This window comes from Tiliqua scincoides, chromosome 4 (genome assembly GCF_035046505.1).
Source record: "Tiliqua scincoides isolate rTilSci1 chromosome 4, rTilSci1.hap2, whole genome shotgun sequence".
NCBI classification, from domain to species: Eukaryota; Metazoa; Chordata; class Lepidosauria; order Squamata; family Scincidae; genus Tiliqua; species Tiliqua scincoides.
In genome coordinates this window covers 155,509,101-155,527,361 of record NC_089824.1, presented here as the reverse complement: position 1 = coordinate 155,527,361, position 18,261 = coordinate 155,509,101, and the positions used below count along the sequence as shown (strand labels likewise).

Genomic DNA, 18,261 nt, shown 5'->3' with positions numbered 1-18,261 from the left:
AGTGAAACCCACTAAGTCAGGGTGATTAATTCATTTCTTAATTAAAACAAACTCATGCCACTTGAACTCATTCTTTTGTATTTTATCACCTAAAATTCCCTCTAAGTACCATTTTCTGGCTAATTTGTATTTAATGAAGATTCACAAAGTTTTTAATCACAGAAATTCAGCTGTGAAAAGAATTCTGCAGCTAACCAAGAATATTGGGGCTTTCTTACCAGGAAGACTTGCAGAAAGATAATTTGCTACCATTGTCACTTAACACCTCAAAATTAGCCAATGCAATTATCTTACCATAGCATATTAAAAAAAGATACACAGATGATATTTTATTTCAAAAGCCTATATTTTTCTCATGATCACAGCAGCAGGAGATGCACAGTGTTTAATCAAGCTGCGGAACACAAACACACACACACAAATTACAAGCTGGCCACAGTGACAGAATAAAAAGGGGAGAGCTGTGTCTACATTAACATATGGATTGTTTTATTATGACCTAGTCTGAAATGTAGGTCAGAGTTCTCATAAAAATGCAGGAGCAGGAAGGCAGTGGTAATATTACATTGTAGCTCCACCCCTGCAGCTGTGGTACACCACAGTAACATGCAGCATGGCTACCTCCCCAGAGCATCCCCCGCCTCCCTTTCTTCTTACCACTGACACATACAATGTGCAGTAAATCACCCTTGCAGGCCTGTCAGGAAAATTCACCAGCCTAGACTCTCTCTCTCTCTCTCTCTCTCTCTCTCTCTCTCTCTCTCTCTCTCTCCCCCTCTACTCAGAGGAAAGAGAAGAGGGGGAAGGGGATTTTACTCAGCCTCCTGGGGAGGTGTGCAGAAAGGAACAGTGCTCACCTCAGTGAGCACTGTTTTGTTAAGAGGCATTCAGAAAACACCCTGGACATTCAGGTTAGCATCATGGCAGCACTGCCCCTGTTAACAGAAAGAGGTTTCCATAGCCTTTACTGGCCTTAATATTGGTAAACTGTATCTAAAAAAGGGGCAAGAGTGACAAGTAAGTTGGATCTGGGCTTTAAAAGGATGTTTTAAACACGCTTTCTCCCAATTTATTTTAGTTTTTTTTTTTTTTTTTAGAGAGAGAGAAGGAGAAATTCAAGCTGGTTTCTGCAAGTCCCTGAGACAAAAAGGATTTTTCTTCTTGCCTCCCCCTCCACATAAAACTAGGATAAAGGTACATCTATTCCCAACATGTCAAATTCCTAGTATTGCATACTAGAAGCTCAAGGTTGGAATATGATGCAAACTGCTTTCCACCAGTCTGAAAAGTCTGCTTGCATGTATAAATGCTCCACCAATACTGTATCTCACACCACACCACCCACTATTTTACACACATCTCCCTTAATATCCGAGAAAGTTCCCTCATATGTTAAGCACTGACAGTACTCAAGTGTCCAACACATGGCTGGGAGTGAGGTAAGGACTGCAGATAGAATTACCTTCCTTTCAAAAGAATCAGTTTAATTATTGATTGTAAGCAGCTGCTTTAAAGCAGCCAGCATATCAGCAGCATGCAAACCACGCTACTACCTTAAAATCAAATCCAATGACAAAAGAAGCCAACTAACCCACCCATTGCTAGGCTCTAACATTTTTTGTTTAATGAAGAAAAATTGTTCTGCCTTCCCCCACCCCCCACACCTCTTACCTGCAGGACTAGGCATGATGGGTGTTCCAGGAGGACCTCCGCCACCAGGGGGCCCCTGTTGACAAGATTAAACACACATCAGGAACCACTGTGATAACATAGCTTGCAATAGGTCAGCCAGATCCTGCTGCTGTCAGCAACAATGTCTCACCTTGGTATTCAGCCAAGCATTAATCTCCTGCTAAAACCTTTGATGCACTCTTGTAGCCAAAGTGCAATTTCTTTGTCTAAGCCTTGGGAAAAATGAAGGTTTTACTGAGAAGTACCGGGGGAGGGGGGCACATCTGTGCAAGATGCACATACTAAGTTTATCTGCCAGGGTAATAGCAAGGGGCATTTTTTCGCCTGTAACTGCAGAACATGCAAATGGAAATGGGAAATTCAAAATACTGCAACACGCTTCTTAGATGTGCTAATGACATCATGACCTTATTCCAGATCAATTAGACATATTCACCACCCCCTCATTTGTTGGCTGCGGGCATCAATGTGAATTAAAATTACCACTCCAAACTTCAGAGCATATTCTCAAGATCACTTAACATGGGTTATGAAACCCACTGTTACCCACTGCATGACTCACATAGTTGGGTTAGCTAACGTATTTCCATACTCTCAAGTCACATTCAAAAGGGTGTGAGTGACTCCCAATTCTGCATTAATATGCATCTTCACCTCTATTTTATTATGCCTTATTCACCCTATCTGGTTTTTTCAGAAACTACATCCATAGTTCAGACATTTTAGAATTCTGGTGTCGCCCAAGAAGCACATGGCAAGCAACAAAGCTGCACTGCAAACTCTTGTATCCTAAGAATACTCCTGCATGCACATTTGCGTGTATAAATACCAAGATATCTAATCATCCAGTGTTTCACCACCATATAGAAAAAGGAAACTTACCACATATGTACCAGGCGATGAAGAAGAGTATGGAATCTGTAAACAGATCAGAATAAAAGTGTAACTTTTTGAAATACAGCTTTTTCATGAGCAAAAATTCCTCAGGTACTGATTGTTTTGCCTAGGAATTTGTAAAAACACGTTCCTAATTACAGTGTTACCTGCATCCAGGAATAATCAAAGCAATTAGTATAATCCACATATCATATCCCAGCCCTATAGTTTTTAGCATCTTTAGAGCACCTGGATAGCAACACAGAGGGGCAACGGAGTACATTCCACCATGCCTCCTTTCCAGGATAAGGTGAACTGTAGTAGGTAAACTAAAGCATGTTTGAGAGGAAACTCAGTGAGAGAAGTGTTAAGAATTGTAGGAAAAATAATTCGGAGGTTCAAGGGAAAAGAATGAAAGCATTCTAAAAAGTGACACTTACTGAGTTAGCGCTGTTGGGATTGGGCCATGGTCTACCAGCTCCTGGACCCCTATAGCATGAGAGAAAACAAGGCTTTAGCATGCATACATTTGAAGGGAATGTAAGTAAACGACCCCACCACAACCACTTAACTGCAATCATGTACATATCTAGAATTAGGAGAACACTACATGGAAAAGAAATAGCTTAATAGGTGCCTTACATGTTAATCCCAGGCATGCCAGGCCCTAGAGAGTTGGGTGGAGGTCTCATTCCGCCGCCATAGTTCTGCAATGATAACCAAGGATCAGTCTACCATAACGAGAAGGGAAACCGGAGAAGAAAAGAGAAAGGAAAAAAACAAACAAAAACGAGAGGGTTAGTTTGTGAAAATGAACTTTAATTAAAAAAAAGAAAGATGATGATAATGAACATACAGGCAAAATTAGCAACTTCAAAAATGTAAAACAGGGTAGTGGCATCTCTCAGTTTGCTCTCTGCCAGGAAGAGACAAAAAATAAATAAATAAAAATATTGGAAGCGACCAAGTCTCCATCTTATGGTGCACACACACACACTAGGAACAGTCCTGTGGGCAATGGCTTCTAGCACTGGCCAATGCAGATCAAGAAGGAAGTAACTGCACCTGGAGAGTATGCAAGACAGCTGTGAAAAATAATACACAAAAGAGAGATTGAGAGAGTCTTCCCTAATACATGAAGCTAAACAAACAAAACAAAAAAAGGAGGAAGAGGTGAAGAGGGAAGTTGCTTTGTTGGGGTGGCTGGGAGCACAAGAAGAAGAGGAAATGGTTTGGTTGGGAACGGCACAGAAAGAGAGAGAAATTTTCTGCAATAAGAAAGAGAGGGCAATGAGCAAGTGGTGCAATGTGCAGAATATGGCAATGATGACAGCACAAAGGGCCATAACAGACTTCTGGAAAAAAGAGCATTTAGTTCCCCTAGTAGCCTAACAGCAGCAGTAACAAAATGCTAAGATGACAACATGCATTCTCAGGCTAGACAATGACTTCTCATTAACCTAACAACCCAAAATCATTGCTTTTCTACTACAGACCAAACTTGGAATAGTCCTATACAATCTTTATTCTATGTATCCAAACTTCTGCTTATCTGAATCTTATGGATACCTTTCCAAATGATTCAGCATAAATAAGATGCTACAGCAGCAGAGCTCACTTTGCAAAGCAGGTCTAAATGAGAAAACTGCCACAAAGGAAACCAACCAGATACACTTATAAAGCCCATGCAACAAGGCAGTTTATTGTGGAGGGGCAAATGTTTGAGCATTTATAGGAAAACCTGAAGAATCTTTTTCCTCATTCTGAGACAGAAAATCTAGATCTGTAGTCAGCAGGTTCTAGATTCTGCCTTGGTTCCTGAAGACTCAACTGGTTGGATGTTCCAATCCAAACATGAATGCCCTGCAGGTTCCAATTTAGATGGCACATAGCAATGCTTCTTCAATGCTTCAAGAGAGGAACTTGAAAGCTGGTCCTTCTTTAAAAATATGGCTGTAATTTACAGTAGTTAAAAGTGCAATTTATGATCTAGAATTTACAGCTGTTTCCCTGTATGGTGAAGAGACAAGGCCCAGTCGAGTCTTGCCTTGACAAAGCCCTAAGCTGACAAACAAAACAGAAATACTAAAAGTCCTCTATTTGTATATATGCATAGATGGTCTATTCAAAAAGCTTACTAAACATAAACATTTTGCACTAAGCCTATTTGCATTATAAAATACTTTCAAGTTAAAATACTGTATATTGTCATTAAGATTTCTTAATTAGCATATATATATATATATAAACACTTTTAACCTACAGCAGATCCTTTTAATATGACGTGAGGTCCTAACATGTAGTTTTACTGAAATAAATGCCTAAATCTGGGCCTGTGAAGACAACTTCACTATGACTTGGTAGTACGAGTTTCTCAGCAACCATTTCCGACTGAATAGGGTGCTTCTCCTGTTTGGGTGTCTCAAGTGTGGTCAACTATAGCTAACAGCATGCTGGTGAGTAGATGACAAGCTGAAGTCACATTCCTGGCAAGCAATGCTTGAGTAGCTGGATTCTAGGCATCCTAGGTGGACATATTCCTAAATTTAAAAGAAACCAGCAACTTGCCTTCTTAAATTAAAACTCACTATATAGTAAGTAACTTGGATGATCTAAATCTTCCACTATTGGCATGTTTTAGCTTTGCTTCTTGCAGGCCTGCAACAGGGATCTATGCTGTTCAGGACTCAGTACCTGCAAGAAGGAGAAAGCAATTTTTCCTAATTCTTGCCTCCAGTAAAGCAAGTCAGAGCAAGTTCACTGAAAAGTTTTTCAGAGATAAATCACAACACAACTTTCACACATGAACTTATCAAGGCACTGTGTGATCGCTGCACAATTACACTTGCACCACTGTAAATCTCTTTCTGGTTTGCATACATTTAGTAGTATGCAACAACAAGTATGCAGCTTGGTTAGGACGGGAAACACCTGGTTTATCCAAGATGTACAGCACATCCAGAACTTCTGCAGAGTTCTTTGTTTGGCTGATGCAACTGTAACAGATGCAAGCTGCTGTAATCATACATGAGGGACTATTAAGAGCTATGTAGCCATCACTAAGAGTGCCAGACCATTAAAATAGATAACAAAGCTATTGGAATCTACTCTTGCCTGGAACAATTATGCGTACTTTTTTTCCTTTCCTGGAGGTGTGTAGCTTCAATGGGGTTTCTAATGGACAAGTTTTCCCTTTGCAGCAGGGTCAAGAAGTTCAATGATTTATCTTTTCTTCCTCTACAAGCTAACCTCAAATACTATATCTAGATTAATCTGTAAAAATACAACATACACTGTGAGCTACATGATGTACCCATGTTAAAAGTTTTCTGCAGAAACAAATCAATCACAGCATCGCTAAAATCTTGGGCAAAAGACAGTCTGCCAGTACTGAAGTATTTGTAGCTTGCTATTTATCTGCCTACTTTCTTGGCTCACCCCAGAACTTAACTGTACCTCCAGTCAGTTCTCTGCACTTTATCCAATATCAGCTGCTGTTCTACCAGCTCCACAGCTACTGCCAGTCCTATCCTAATGGAAATTTCCCATCCCTTCACAGGATGCACAGTCCTAGATCATTCTGGTAGGACCATCAGAACCCTAACTGCAAAATTGACTGGAGTTACTGAGGAAAGTGCTTTGCAATGGTTAGTACAGTCCAAGGACAATACAGGTTGAGTCTCATTATTCGAGAGGGTTTTGTTCCCAGAACTCAGGTGGATGGCAAAAATCACATTAAAGCAAGTCCATTACAAAAACAATGTCCCTTTGCTAGGCGATTTAAAAACAGCCTTGCTAACCTTTGTGATGCAAGACTTAGGGCCCAATCCTATCCAACTTGCCTCCCCACCACAGAATGCAGTGTACGCCCCACTGGCACAGCTGCACCAGCAATGGAAAATTGGATAGGATTGGACCCAGAGTCATTAAGCAGGCAATCCATCAATCACTCTCCAGGCACTTAGAAAGGCTTCACTCTGAGCCAGCAACACCTCCCTTCACCCAGAGCAAAGTGATTATCTTTCTTTCAAGTGCTCAGGGGGAAGTGAGGGTTCTAAGTGTCTGGAGAGAGAATGATTGATGGATTGTCAGCCAGCTGCCCTCTCTTGCATTAAGGAGGCTATAGTTACATGCCTGTTTTCCTTTAATTTAAAGGACCTCATTGCATTGAGATAGAAAAATCCATGGATAATTAGGTTATACCTGCAATTGCTTGCACGACTGTCTCTCTACAACAGTAAGAAAGGCAGTTTTTTTAAAACTGTGATTTTAAAGGGATGCATTTTTCCCCTTCTCCAGGGATCAGAACATTCCTTCTCATTTGCAGTGGCCGTTTGTGTTGAGTCAAATCTGTGTATAATAGGGTTGGACCTGTACAGGATATTATTTGATGGAAGCTATCTCTGTGTTAGGAAACCCAGGTGCTTTAAACACATTTGTCTTTTAAAGTGACACTCCAATATTTTTTAGAAGGTCATGATTTCTAGGTGGAGTAGAGAAATCTGAAAATATTAAGAAAACACACAGTATTGAACACATTTTCTGAAGCATATCAGTCATTTTAATTAATTCCATGATACGCTAACATTGTCACAGTTTCATTAGGGGGGATGTGGAAACCCCTACCGTCTTTAAGAAACCAGTTCAAAGTGTAGTTGGCTTTCTATAGTGTAATTTCAAACACCTAAGGGAGATTAAATTTGAATGGCCCTCCAAATCATGATTTGAGGGGACCTGAAATCTGCTGCACATTTGTCTGCTCCCACCTTCCTACCCTTCTTCCGTCTGCTGATTGCTCCAATCATGGTTTCTATGATAACCAAATTGAACAAACTATGATTAATGCTAACCTTCAAATCATGGTTCCAAACTGGCTGTCACAGCAAACTATGGCTAAAGCAACCCAAAAGTGAGGTAGAAACCAGCACAAGAAGGGATGAGGGAATAAGCAAGCCTGCAGCACACTTCCAGCCCTCCAAATCATAGCATGAAGATTATTCAAACAGAGATATTGAACTGCGTAACTGGACTTTCCCAGTAAATTGAGTTAAGATGTCCAACAGCCATCGCCAGGAGCAGCAGCGCCAAAGCGGCTACCTCTGCAACCTGCGGCACTGTGGCAGCCACTGGAGGTCACCTTGGGAGAAGGGGACTTTCATCTTCCCCTGGGGAAAGCCCCAAGCCCCAAGCCCCTGGGGAAAGCCCCCTGGGGAAAGCCCCAAGCACAGTGGGGCTTCTCAAGTCTATATCAACTATTTTGCCAGTGCAAATATTCTGTGTTGGGCCTTCCAGCCCAACACGGAGTTCAGGATCCACCCCTCCCACCAGGAGCTCTCACCGCTCCAGACAGTGTGCGGCCAGCACTGACTCAGTGCAGGGTGTTGTGGGCATGCCTTATGGCACATTTGCCACACCCAGCACTGGCAATGGAGCAGCTCAGGATTGGGCCCCGTGACCTTCACCAGTGGTGGCAACTGATCACCATCTATTCCATGGTTAGACTTATTCTGGCACTTACTATGGCTTTGCTACTGACTGGCAACATGCCTTCTTGTCACCCCATGGCCAGATGCTACAACACTGGGTTCACCATGTGGCTGGATGCCACAAAAAGACCTTTCTCCCATGTGGTTGCAGGCACACTGCAGAGAGTGACCACGGGTTAAAAGTAATCATAAGAAAAAACTTGCTTGAGCTTCCCAAAAGGCTTAACACAGCAATATAAAAGAGAAGTATATCAGTTGTCAGGTCTCAGAAGTCAGCATGCTAAGAGAACAAAGGAGCAAGCAGGATTGGCAAAGCGAAAAGATAAGCAACAAGGCTGTGAAAGAATAAGCGTGCATTCCAGTGGGCCCAGTGCCATCAGTCAATGCTAGAACAAGTACATGGACACACAAATCCCATGCAACCCAGGGGATGGTCTGAGGGCACATCATTCAGCCACCTTGCTGAAAAAAAGCAAGTCTAGGTCTGGTTAGTGCCTGTATGTGGCAACTTCACATATGCTGACTTGAGCTTCATGGCAGAAAAAAAAACAAAAAACAGAACTATAGTATTTACATATAAAATGAATATACTGTCTCAATCTTCTGATTCATCCAAAATGCAAACAAAAAGATAATTGGCTGAGAGAAACTTGCAGCTGAGAGAAACTTGCACTTGACCATATGTTCTTATGGAAGCCTAACTTACAGGTGGTGAACTGTCAAGCCTAGAGAATCAGTCCTAAAAGACATAACGTTACTAGACATCTGTAGTTATGGCCTCTTTAGGCATCCTGCAAAACTGTCCAAATTTTTGAGGTGTAAACATCAAGTTGGAACTGTATAAAAGCTGAAGTAGGCAATTGATTCACAGCATGCACCTAGGAAATTCATCTCTTTCTTCAGCCCTCCTACTTCTTCCCCCATTCCTCTTTAAAAAGCAGATTTTTGGAAGACAAATGAACTCGGCTATGAAGGTCAGGGAGAAAGCATTGCTGGACTACTGAATGAGGCCTACAAGCCATGTGGTGTCTGCCCCAGTGTACAGACTGAGGCAAATAAAAACAGAATAGATTGTAGCTAATTTAATTATTAAACACAAGTTACTGAAATACATTTAGCATTCTACCTGCAATTTTTTTTTTTCTTGGGCTTGGCATCCCAAATTGGGCAATTTATTCCTGACAGAGCAAGATTCAGATTAAGTAGAAGTCTGGCCATTTGGCTTCAAAAGCCAAGGTGCAACGTGTGGAGGTGGGCAGAGGGTTTATGAACTACGGGATACGAGGATGTTTAGCTTTGAAACCATAACTAGATGTTGGAAGGCGGGATTTTTTCAGACACATGTAAACACACTAATGTAAAATGCATTACCGCTAATGGTGGGGAGAAAAGGGTTTGGAAGGAATGGAAGTGCTCCTAACTCTTCAAGCCCCTGGAGGCTGCTTTTATAATGTTTTGCTCACTTTCATAAAGTAGCAAAGCTGTTATTTGGCACTGGACAGGGTAGGAAATGTTCTGCCCAGGTTTTACCTGTGGACCCGGACCCATGGGTCCCATTCCTCGCGGAGGATTCATCCTTTGCATTGGCCCTCCCATGTTAGGATGCCCTAGTGAGAGAAAAAAAGAGAAAAATGTTATTACAGAAGAGGAATGTGACTGTGGAAAGGAAAGAGAGGGCATGCCTACAGACAACACCCAATGCCTTACCTTGTTGTCGTGTGGGGTCCATTGAGTTGGGCAGCAAGGGCTGTGTACCAGGAACACCACCTGGAGGCTAGAAAAGAAACAAAATCAATTTTGGAAATCAAATCTCTGGAGTTACACAGCAAGACTAATCACTGTCGGTTTACTTTATATACTAGAAAAGCCAGTCGTGGGCAGAATATCCATTCCATACAACCACGGTGAATCCACACACAAAAAATATTAGCGCTCAAAGATACGGGGCATTTTTCTAAATAACAGAAGGAAAGAAGTGCACTGTACGAATGACAACACTGGGCCCTCGGTCCCGTGTGTATCTTGTAACATGAATGTGAGGGCTGGGAGGTAAATTAGCAGGTGGGAGGAAGTGCATTATCCCACCACATGTTTTCCTGGAAGTGCCACCTGGGCCATACTTGGCCTATTTTTCCCTTCCACAACCAGATTCTGGGCATGGGTGCAAGTAAAACTGGGTATAAGAGACACTCTTAGGTGGACATTTGCCAGGGAAAATAGGAAAACCCCATAAGTGTTATGCATCTTTTTCACACCCATTCATTTTCCCCAAGAATTGCCCTTTACCCCACCAGTAGCTCAGCAAATGAGAACTTGTGTTTGCCAAGAGAATGTTCCCTGCCTTTCTTTGGATAACACACCTCCTTTTATATTGTCCGTGGGTGCTTCCAAAAACAAAATCACACTTTTCATGTGGAGAAGACATAAAATATCTCAGGGAATTTCAACAGATTCTCTATTTTATGTTGGCAATGGTTTGGAAGCTTCTTTCAATTCAGATTACCAACATCATTTTTATTATTCACCAATTATAAACGATCCTCACAAACAGTATCAAGAATTATAGTCTACGTACTGCTAGAATCAATGTCAGGTAACCAAAAGCTGCTACCCTTTTTTTTTTTTTTACCAACCATCTTTCCAGCACTTCTTGATTACTTGGGAGGACCAAAAATTTGACAAATCTGAGTCAACATGGATATTTAACTTCTTATATAAACATCTTATGTCATAGAGATCCACACTATGAAAAGAGGTCATAGGTTGGGGGAAAAATACCGAACATATGATCAAGACACACAGGTACTTTTCAGAGTGTTAGGCAGGATAATCTTGATGGAGCACTACAGGCACCATACATCATCAGTGGGATCATGTTTGATACCCACAGGACATGAATAGGAATCCATACTAGCATTCAGGGAAGAGGCTCTATAATCCATTTCTATGATTTTCCATTTAAAAACAAAATCCCAATCTACTGAATCAGTGACAAACCATACCTCATTCTGTTGCCTATTTACATTGTATGCCTTCAACAGCAAACACAGTGTTGCAAACTAATTTAATCCACTAAAGAGAGGGATATGATACAGCTGAAACTTCGCTCTTGCTACATATGGAAAATGGAGTTTGTCTAGTTAAAGCAGATGTTCACAATCTGAATTTAAGAGGCAGAGGAAAGGACCACCTCAACGCTGTTTATGTGAAAAGTGAGGCTGCATACAGACATTTAGCTTTTTGGAGGCTGTAAAGGCAGTGTGATAGAGCCTCTGTGGTCAGTGACATTCCCTTTTTTGCCTCTCCAGCTATGGTCTTTGACCAAACAGGTTCTGTCAGAAGAAGGACAAAAACAATGGTATACCCTTAGCAAATATGCTATGCAAATATATTAAAGTTGTATATTTGCAAGTGGATCCAACATTTCATCAACAAGGATTACAGGGTTTTCCCTTCATTTCTTACTAAACAAATGTGTGTAGATTAAGAGGACACATACACAGATTAAGAGGACACACATACACTCATTTTGCAGAATTCATAATGTTCCTTTTCATTCAAAGGCATGTTCCGTTTAGGAAACAAATCTTTCAAGTTCATAAGATGCCTTCCACGTACTGATAAAAGCAGGAGACAGAATACCGATATCATCTCACTCTCAAACAAGGAGTCAAATGGTAAGCAAGCTTTGCAATATGGACATTTTCTTTAAAATATGATACAAAACTAGATACCATTCTTTATAGACACCATCACTGTTCAAGATGGAAGCTGTTGGTTGTAACCTAGAGTCATGCATGCAAATCAGATATCTGAAACCTTTAAACAAACTAGTTTGTCACACAATCCCATATTCACTTTCCATGTTTTAATGGTACTCCAGTTTTGCTTGCAAAAGTCAGAGAACTTTACTTTCTTTCACTACCATTTTTTAATGTGTGTGTGCAAGTAAGTTACATGCTGAGGTGCCTTTTTTAAAAGATGAAATCCATAAATTTATGAAATGGCAAGAGTTTTAATATAAATCCCTTCAACTCTGTGTTCACAAGACCAATGATTCAAGCTCAACTGGAAATAATTAAGTAAGAATAAATACAGAACAACAGAATCATACGAGGCATATAAAATATCATCTAATATTTAAATATCCTTGGGGTCCCTTACATAAACACAAGCTCATCAAAAACCAGGAATTTTTTGTTTGCTTTTTGTGCATCACACAGAATTGTCAATCTGCTGGGACAGTCCCAGAAACAGCTGATCCTATCCTAACTACACTATCTATACTAGGTTTGAAAATGGTGTTATTTACCTTATTCAGAAGTAAGCCTATTCTGTGGAAATGAACACCTCTACACATCAGATATTCTCAGTGAGATTATAACTGCACCCCTGCCTTAGCAGGTCTGATTCATGCTTGGGGGCCCAGAATTGCTCCCCCCCCCCCAAAAAAAGAAAACTTCACACTGATCTCTGCCACTAAGTAGATAGAGAAGTGAGGAGGAAAGGAGCCTAGTCTGCCATTCACCTTTTCCCCTCACCTTAGGCTACTCTTGGTGCAGACTACTTTCTCTATGCCTGTCCAGTTTCAAATGAAACAGGAAGAGTGGAGCTTGCTGGAATTCCTGCAAGCTCTGCTCTTCCTGTTCATTTGAAACAGGACCTCCGCAGAGGAAGAGGCTGCACCAAGAGCAGCTGAAAGTCAAGGAAAGGGGCAGGGGCTTCATCACCACTTCCTGTCCCATTTGGCTACTTTCCTAAGCTGTCAAGTGAGTGGGAGTAGGAGATTGCCACTGACCCAACCAGAGAAGCTGAGGATAGAACTTGGGACACAGTGAAAGCAATGCCTATGATCAACCACTGAGCTCTGCCCCCCTTCAGGGAAGACACACTGAAGTGAACAGGAATAGAATATTCTGCATAGAGTGAACAGCACGGTATCAAAGAGAAATGGAAGAAGGTATTGCTGATTAAGTGGGTTGGTATGAATATATTCTCAGTTAAAGTCTTTTGAGGCAGCAACAGCGCTCAACTCAAGCTCAACTCGAGTCCACTCATAGAAACATTTTCAACTCAGTTTAAGTACTGACAACACAAATACCAACGCACAAGAGAGCAAGTATCACGTTTCAAATATCCAACAGTAGTTACAGTAAAGGCTGTGATATTAGGCATCCCTGGAATCGAGTGGTTGCCAATATAATTGTCTGGGTATTAGAAAGTTGCTGTCAGTTGCACTGGGATACTGTCAGTTTCACAGCAGAAATGTTTGGAAAGTTCCCAAATGCCTTCCATAGTCTTCAGCATGCTGCTAACCAGAAACTGGGATTAGTGAGCTCACTGAGCCAGTTAACCAAGCTTTCTAGATAATCATGTGCCAGATATCACAACTTTTTACTATAAATGGTTCATTTGGCACACAGTAATAAAAGTATTTTAATTGTGTACAAAGCTTATTATTAGCACTATTTGTTTGCATTTTTTAAAATTGTAAAATGGGTATATGACTGGTCTCCTACAATAATTGTAACTTTTATAATTTAGATACTCCCCCAAAGAAGGACTGCATAGCCCAATACACTTTGCAGTTGTGGACTTATTATTAACTGTAATTCTGTAAATTTTCTGTGCACCTCTTATAGCTTGCTTTGCATGACCTCAAAGCAAGTGGGTTGCCTACAGGTGAACAATACATTTATCTATCTTCCTGCTCCCCTTCTTCTTTTTTATTATGCTTATGTAATCATATGTCATCAGCAAAAGGCTATCATAGATGAAATGTGCTTAAATGCCCCTTGAGAAAATGAGAGCGTTATCTCAAAACTTGTTACAAACTTCATGTTAAAAGTATGTTCTTTCATTCACATACATCTTAGCTTGAACTGTGCTTTAGAAAATATCTCAGCATGAAAACAGAAGAAATACGATACCTGGTTTCCCATTCTGATGGGGGGCCGGGGACCTCCTGCGTATCTTGGTGACATAAAAGGCTGCAAGCATATAAAATTAGTTCAGTTACAATGTACACCTCCAATGCAGATGTAACCATTATAGCCACTTCCCTTCTGTTGCATCTCAACTGCTTGCCTTGACTGTACTTTCCCTTATCCTCCCCGTGCCAACACACGCCAGCTAAACATCTAAACATTTTGAGTGTTCTCCTGGACAACAGGGTGAAAGATTTAATGCACTGCATTCCACACAACTTGTAATTAGATTTGACGTGTTTACACAAAAGCAGTTCTTGGAAACAAAAAGTAACCAATTGTTGATAAATAAGAAATATTAAGACTCTTAAGTCTCTGGCATTTGTCGCAATTTTATTTCTTTTATTGTTAAGATGGTTTCATACATTTTGACAGGACTAGATACAGCTTCTAAAATTAGCACAAGGAGAATACTGATTGAACATCAGATACATTTCCACAGATTGATAAATGAAAGCGAGATTTGGAGAAGAGAGAGGTTAGAATATTCTAACAACAAGTAGTGAAAACAAGCACTTAAACCATATAATGAATGTCTAATACAGTTCAGAAAAAGAAACTGACAAACAAAAAATGATATTTATATGTAAATTAGCATGTTTGAAATTGAAAGCTACTTTCTAATCTAATGTCAATGGAACAAATACAGCTAAGAGAAATAGACTGCCCGTGGAGGTGGGATGATGTGGAATGAAACCAATATTGGGGGGGCCCAAACTTGAGTGGATGTAAATCCGCAACGCTCCACCAGCTCCACTGGAGCTGCAACTAGTAGACTTAGCTGAAGGGTGTGGCTCCCACATGCTTAAAGAGTTAACACAGAACACAAACACCATTATCAGTGCCCTGCAAGGTCTTTACCTGACTGTGGGGTCCCATCATGCTGTTGGGGTTGTGAGGTGGAGGCTGTGCGTGTGGCGAGGGCTGAGAGCCAGGCGGTCCCTGTGAGGTCAGATAGTAGAAGGTGGTTATAGGTCAGGCACATGAATGTGCAAATAAAGAGCTCACTTTATTTGGTGACAAGCTGGTGGTGCTTCAGAGGGATCGGTTTGTTGCTACACATTGCTAACTTAAAAAATTGAAGGTAAAGAAATAAAAAACAACATCTGTCAAAGCACATCAGAAAAATTATCATAAAAGCAAGAAAAATGAGGGAAGGGCATTGGGCTATATGTCCCACACACACACGATCCTATTAAAAACTTCCTTATTTTTTAAAAAATAAACTTCTAGTCCATATGACTGAACAAAAGAATTTGAAAATGCAATTAAAACTCTAAAGACACTGAAACTAGAAGGTAAATAACCTAACATTCCCCCATCTCATGTTCAAAGCTGTCCTGGGATACTACATGACACACATAATCTGAATCCTCTGACATTTGTGACACCTGGACTTTGAACCACCAATGAAACCACAACTGGAACTGCAACTAGTTGGAGTAACGTTAGAACTTCATTGCTCTCAGGTCTGACTAAAACAGGTTCAGTGTGCGGCAGCACGTAATCTGCAGACAAACATTTTCATTGCCGAATCTTAATAAATGCAAACTGTGATCTCAATTAACATATTTTTCAGATATTTGGAGATGATTGCCTTGTCTAGTCTCACACTGGAAACTGCACACATGGCATCACAGAAATGCAACATGTCCACCAACTGTGCCCTGGCACCTGCCCACATTAATGCACGCTTTATTCAAATTATGCTAACTGCAAACTGGGGGTAAACAGAAAAATTGCAAATTTGCTTTGGCCGTATGGATCATGATATGGGTTTGGAGAACACAGTCTCTAAAAGTTGAACAAAGAGCCCTCTAGTGCAACATATTGTTTTACTATTTCACAACTCCGCATCATTAGGTGCAGTTGAAAAACTGCTCGAAGAATAGATACAAACTACACTCTCTTACAGAATACTTTCATCAGGTTCACCAAACTCCTTTCTGCATTTTTACTTGCCTTGTGGGTCAACAGTTGAGCACATACAAGGGAGAACTAACAGGAAGGTTTATGTGAAAGGTCCTGCCTAAAAACACATTCCCAAGCTTCAGACAGGCAGAATTCTATATCCAGGAAGTTACAGTGGCAGTAAATGATTCCCCCCCCCCTTCTTAAACACCTCTATAGGCAAGATTGTAGTCCTACTCTTTCAAGATTGAAACTGTGATCCTTCACCAAGATTAGCTATCTAATAATGCAAGAAAACTTTCTGAGAGAAAGAGAGATACTAATGTGCATGAAGAGAAAGGTTTACAGTATATCATTTTATTCCTACAATGTACCAATGCTGGACTTGTTGGATCAAAATTCAGGTTCCCTTTTAATTTTCTCCTCTCTCAGAAATGAACATTTATTTTGAAAAACATGCCCTAGATCGTGAACACTCAGAAATTACGCAATAATGTAGATATGTTCTATGTGAAAATGTTTTTTGCCTCGAATAAAAACAAACTGTAATTGGCCAGGAAAGCAAACAAGACATGTAAGTACATTACAAGAAGCAGCTACACACTTCAGCAAAAGCAAAGGAACAGATGTTCTATACCTGCCATGTTAGTAATTTCAACAAGTGTTCGCCTTCTAGCTGCTGCCAGCAATGGCACGGTTTGTTACCATGAGCAATTTTCTTAATTAACAGACATTAATTAGCCATTTAGCAATTTTGCAAGCATTTGTTTAGCAGCTTTCCTAAACATGAATACCACTGTGATAATGGTACTGATTAGAGGATCCCCTAATTAACAGTACAGGGAAGGAAAATTGAAAACACATAAATTTAAAAGGGGAGGGGAAGTTAATGAAGGCAGGACATATTTGCACCTGCAAATCTTTTGTACTAGAGAAACTTGAGTGCAATGTAAATAAAGAGAAAATTTTTTTAAAGAGTTAACGCAGAAAGATGCAAACAGAGCTCTAAACAGAAGCACACACTCCATTTTTCAGGTTATGTTTACATGATCGCAGAATCTGATTTTTCATTGCATTAATAAGATCCATTGTACATCGGGTGCTAATGTTTGCTCATTAACTCCTTTAACTGAGAACGGAAGGGCTACTTTCCACAAAGTATTTCTTTTTTACTCTAGTACAGATACTCAAACTTCAAAATGCTTTGTTGCAAACAGAGATTTTTCTCTTCCAAATATTTGCAAGCAGGATCTGGGAAAGAACTGCATCTAGCTTATAAGTATCTTGAAGGGAAATGCTGTGTTTGACATTTGTGTCTTCTTCTTACTTGCATTTTGTGCATTTGGGTATGGATACAAGAGTCTTGTGTAAAGTAACCCTCTTGCAGCACTATTTTCCATGCACCTGATCCTTGACAAAGCAATGAGTTTTGGTCTTCTTGAGCCCCCCCCCCCAAAACCCCCACCACTTCTCAAAGTTGCATACAGCAAAGGAAACAGCTGAGAGAAGCATAGGATCAGTGATACATTGATTTTAAAGTAATTTGTATACCAGACTAAACTGATTAAACTCATGCCTAAGTGAAAAATTAACACCATTTAAATTGGAACAGAAAAAGCCAGCTGTTTAGTGGATGCTGCTGAGATGTTTTAACCAGGGTGCCTCTTTAATGCTTTCAGTCATAGTGCTAATTTCATTTTAACATTTCCTTTTCCAAGTGAAAAAACAATCTCTCTTTAAACAAGGATTCTACAGATGGGGTTCTCTACATGGTTGCCCGTGGTTCCTGATCCACAACCCAAAGGAGTAACAACCCAACGGAGTACAGTGGGCATGGTTGCTCCAGGAGATCAGGGATATATCCATCAATAACCTGCTTTCAGCCATGAAGCTGGTCTAACTACCACCATGACATCTAGAACTTAACATTCCAGCTCTGTCGACAAGAGTGCCACGTTCTCTATAGTTGCAAAATCCCTATTATCCCTTGCATATTATTTCTGTGGTAGAGCAGGATGGGAAAACAACGTGGTTGTCATATGACACCACAGGCAGAACATAAAACTCACCACTGTGGTTATAAACAACCACGCCAACATGACACATGTTGGCTCAGCCTAGAAGCTTAGATACAAAATGTTGGCTGTGTTCAGACAGACATTGCAAAAGCTCCTTATACATAGTCTTTCCTTTGCCTTCAAAACACACTTTTTGAAAACTCCAATATTTTATCAAGTTCTAGACTGTTCCCACCAAGAGGCCAGTTCAGAAGAAAACTTAAAGTTAAACGTCTTTGAAAAATATAGCAT

The 18,261-nt window shown here is 40.5% G+C and overlaps 1 protein-coding gene across 4 annotated transcripts in view; it reads right to left on the bottom strand.

Moving 5' to 3' along the window:
• Positions 1 to 18,261, bottom strand: part of SSBP3 (single stranded DNA binding protein 3) — a 189,607-nt gene that overhangs the window by 9,997 nt on the left and 161,349 nt on the right. Inside the window, exons 6-13 of one of the 4 annotated variants that reach the window (XM_066623114.1) lie at positions 14,903 to 14,983; positions 13,985 to 14,044; positions 9,762 to 9,828; positions 9,585 to 9,661; positions 3,211 to 3,299; positions 3,009 to 3,057; positions 2,575 to 2,610; positions 1,672 to 1,726 (exon numbers count right to left, since the gene is read on the bottom strand). In XM_066623114.1, coding sequence (XP_066479211.1) covers positions 1,672 to 1,726; positions 2,575 to 2,610; positions 3,009 to 3,057; positions 3,211 to 3,299; positions 9,585 to 9,661; positions 9,762 to 9,828; positions 13,985 to 14,044; positions 14,903 to 14,983 — 514 coding nt within the window. The remainder of the gene's footprint in view (positions 1 to 1,671; positions 1,727 to 2,574; positions 2,611 to 3,008; positions 3,058 to 3,210; positions 3,300 to 9,584; positions 9,662 to 9,761; positions 9,829 to 13,984; positions 14,045 to 14,902; positions 14,984 to 18,261) is intronic. The other 3 variants (XM_066623115.1, XM_066623116.1, XM_066623117.1) reach the window with 3 other exon arrangements.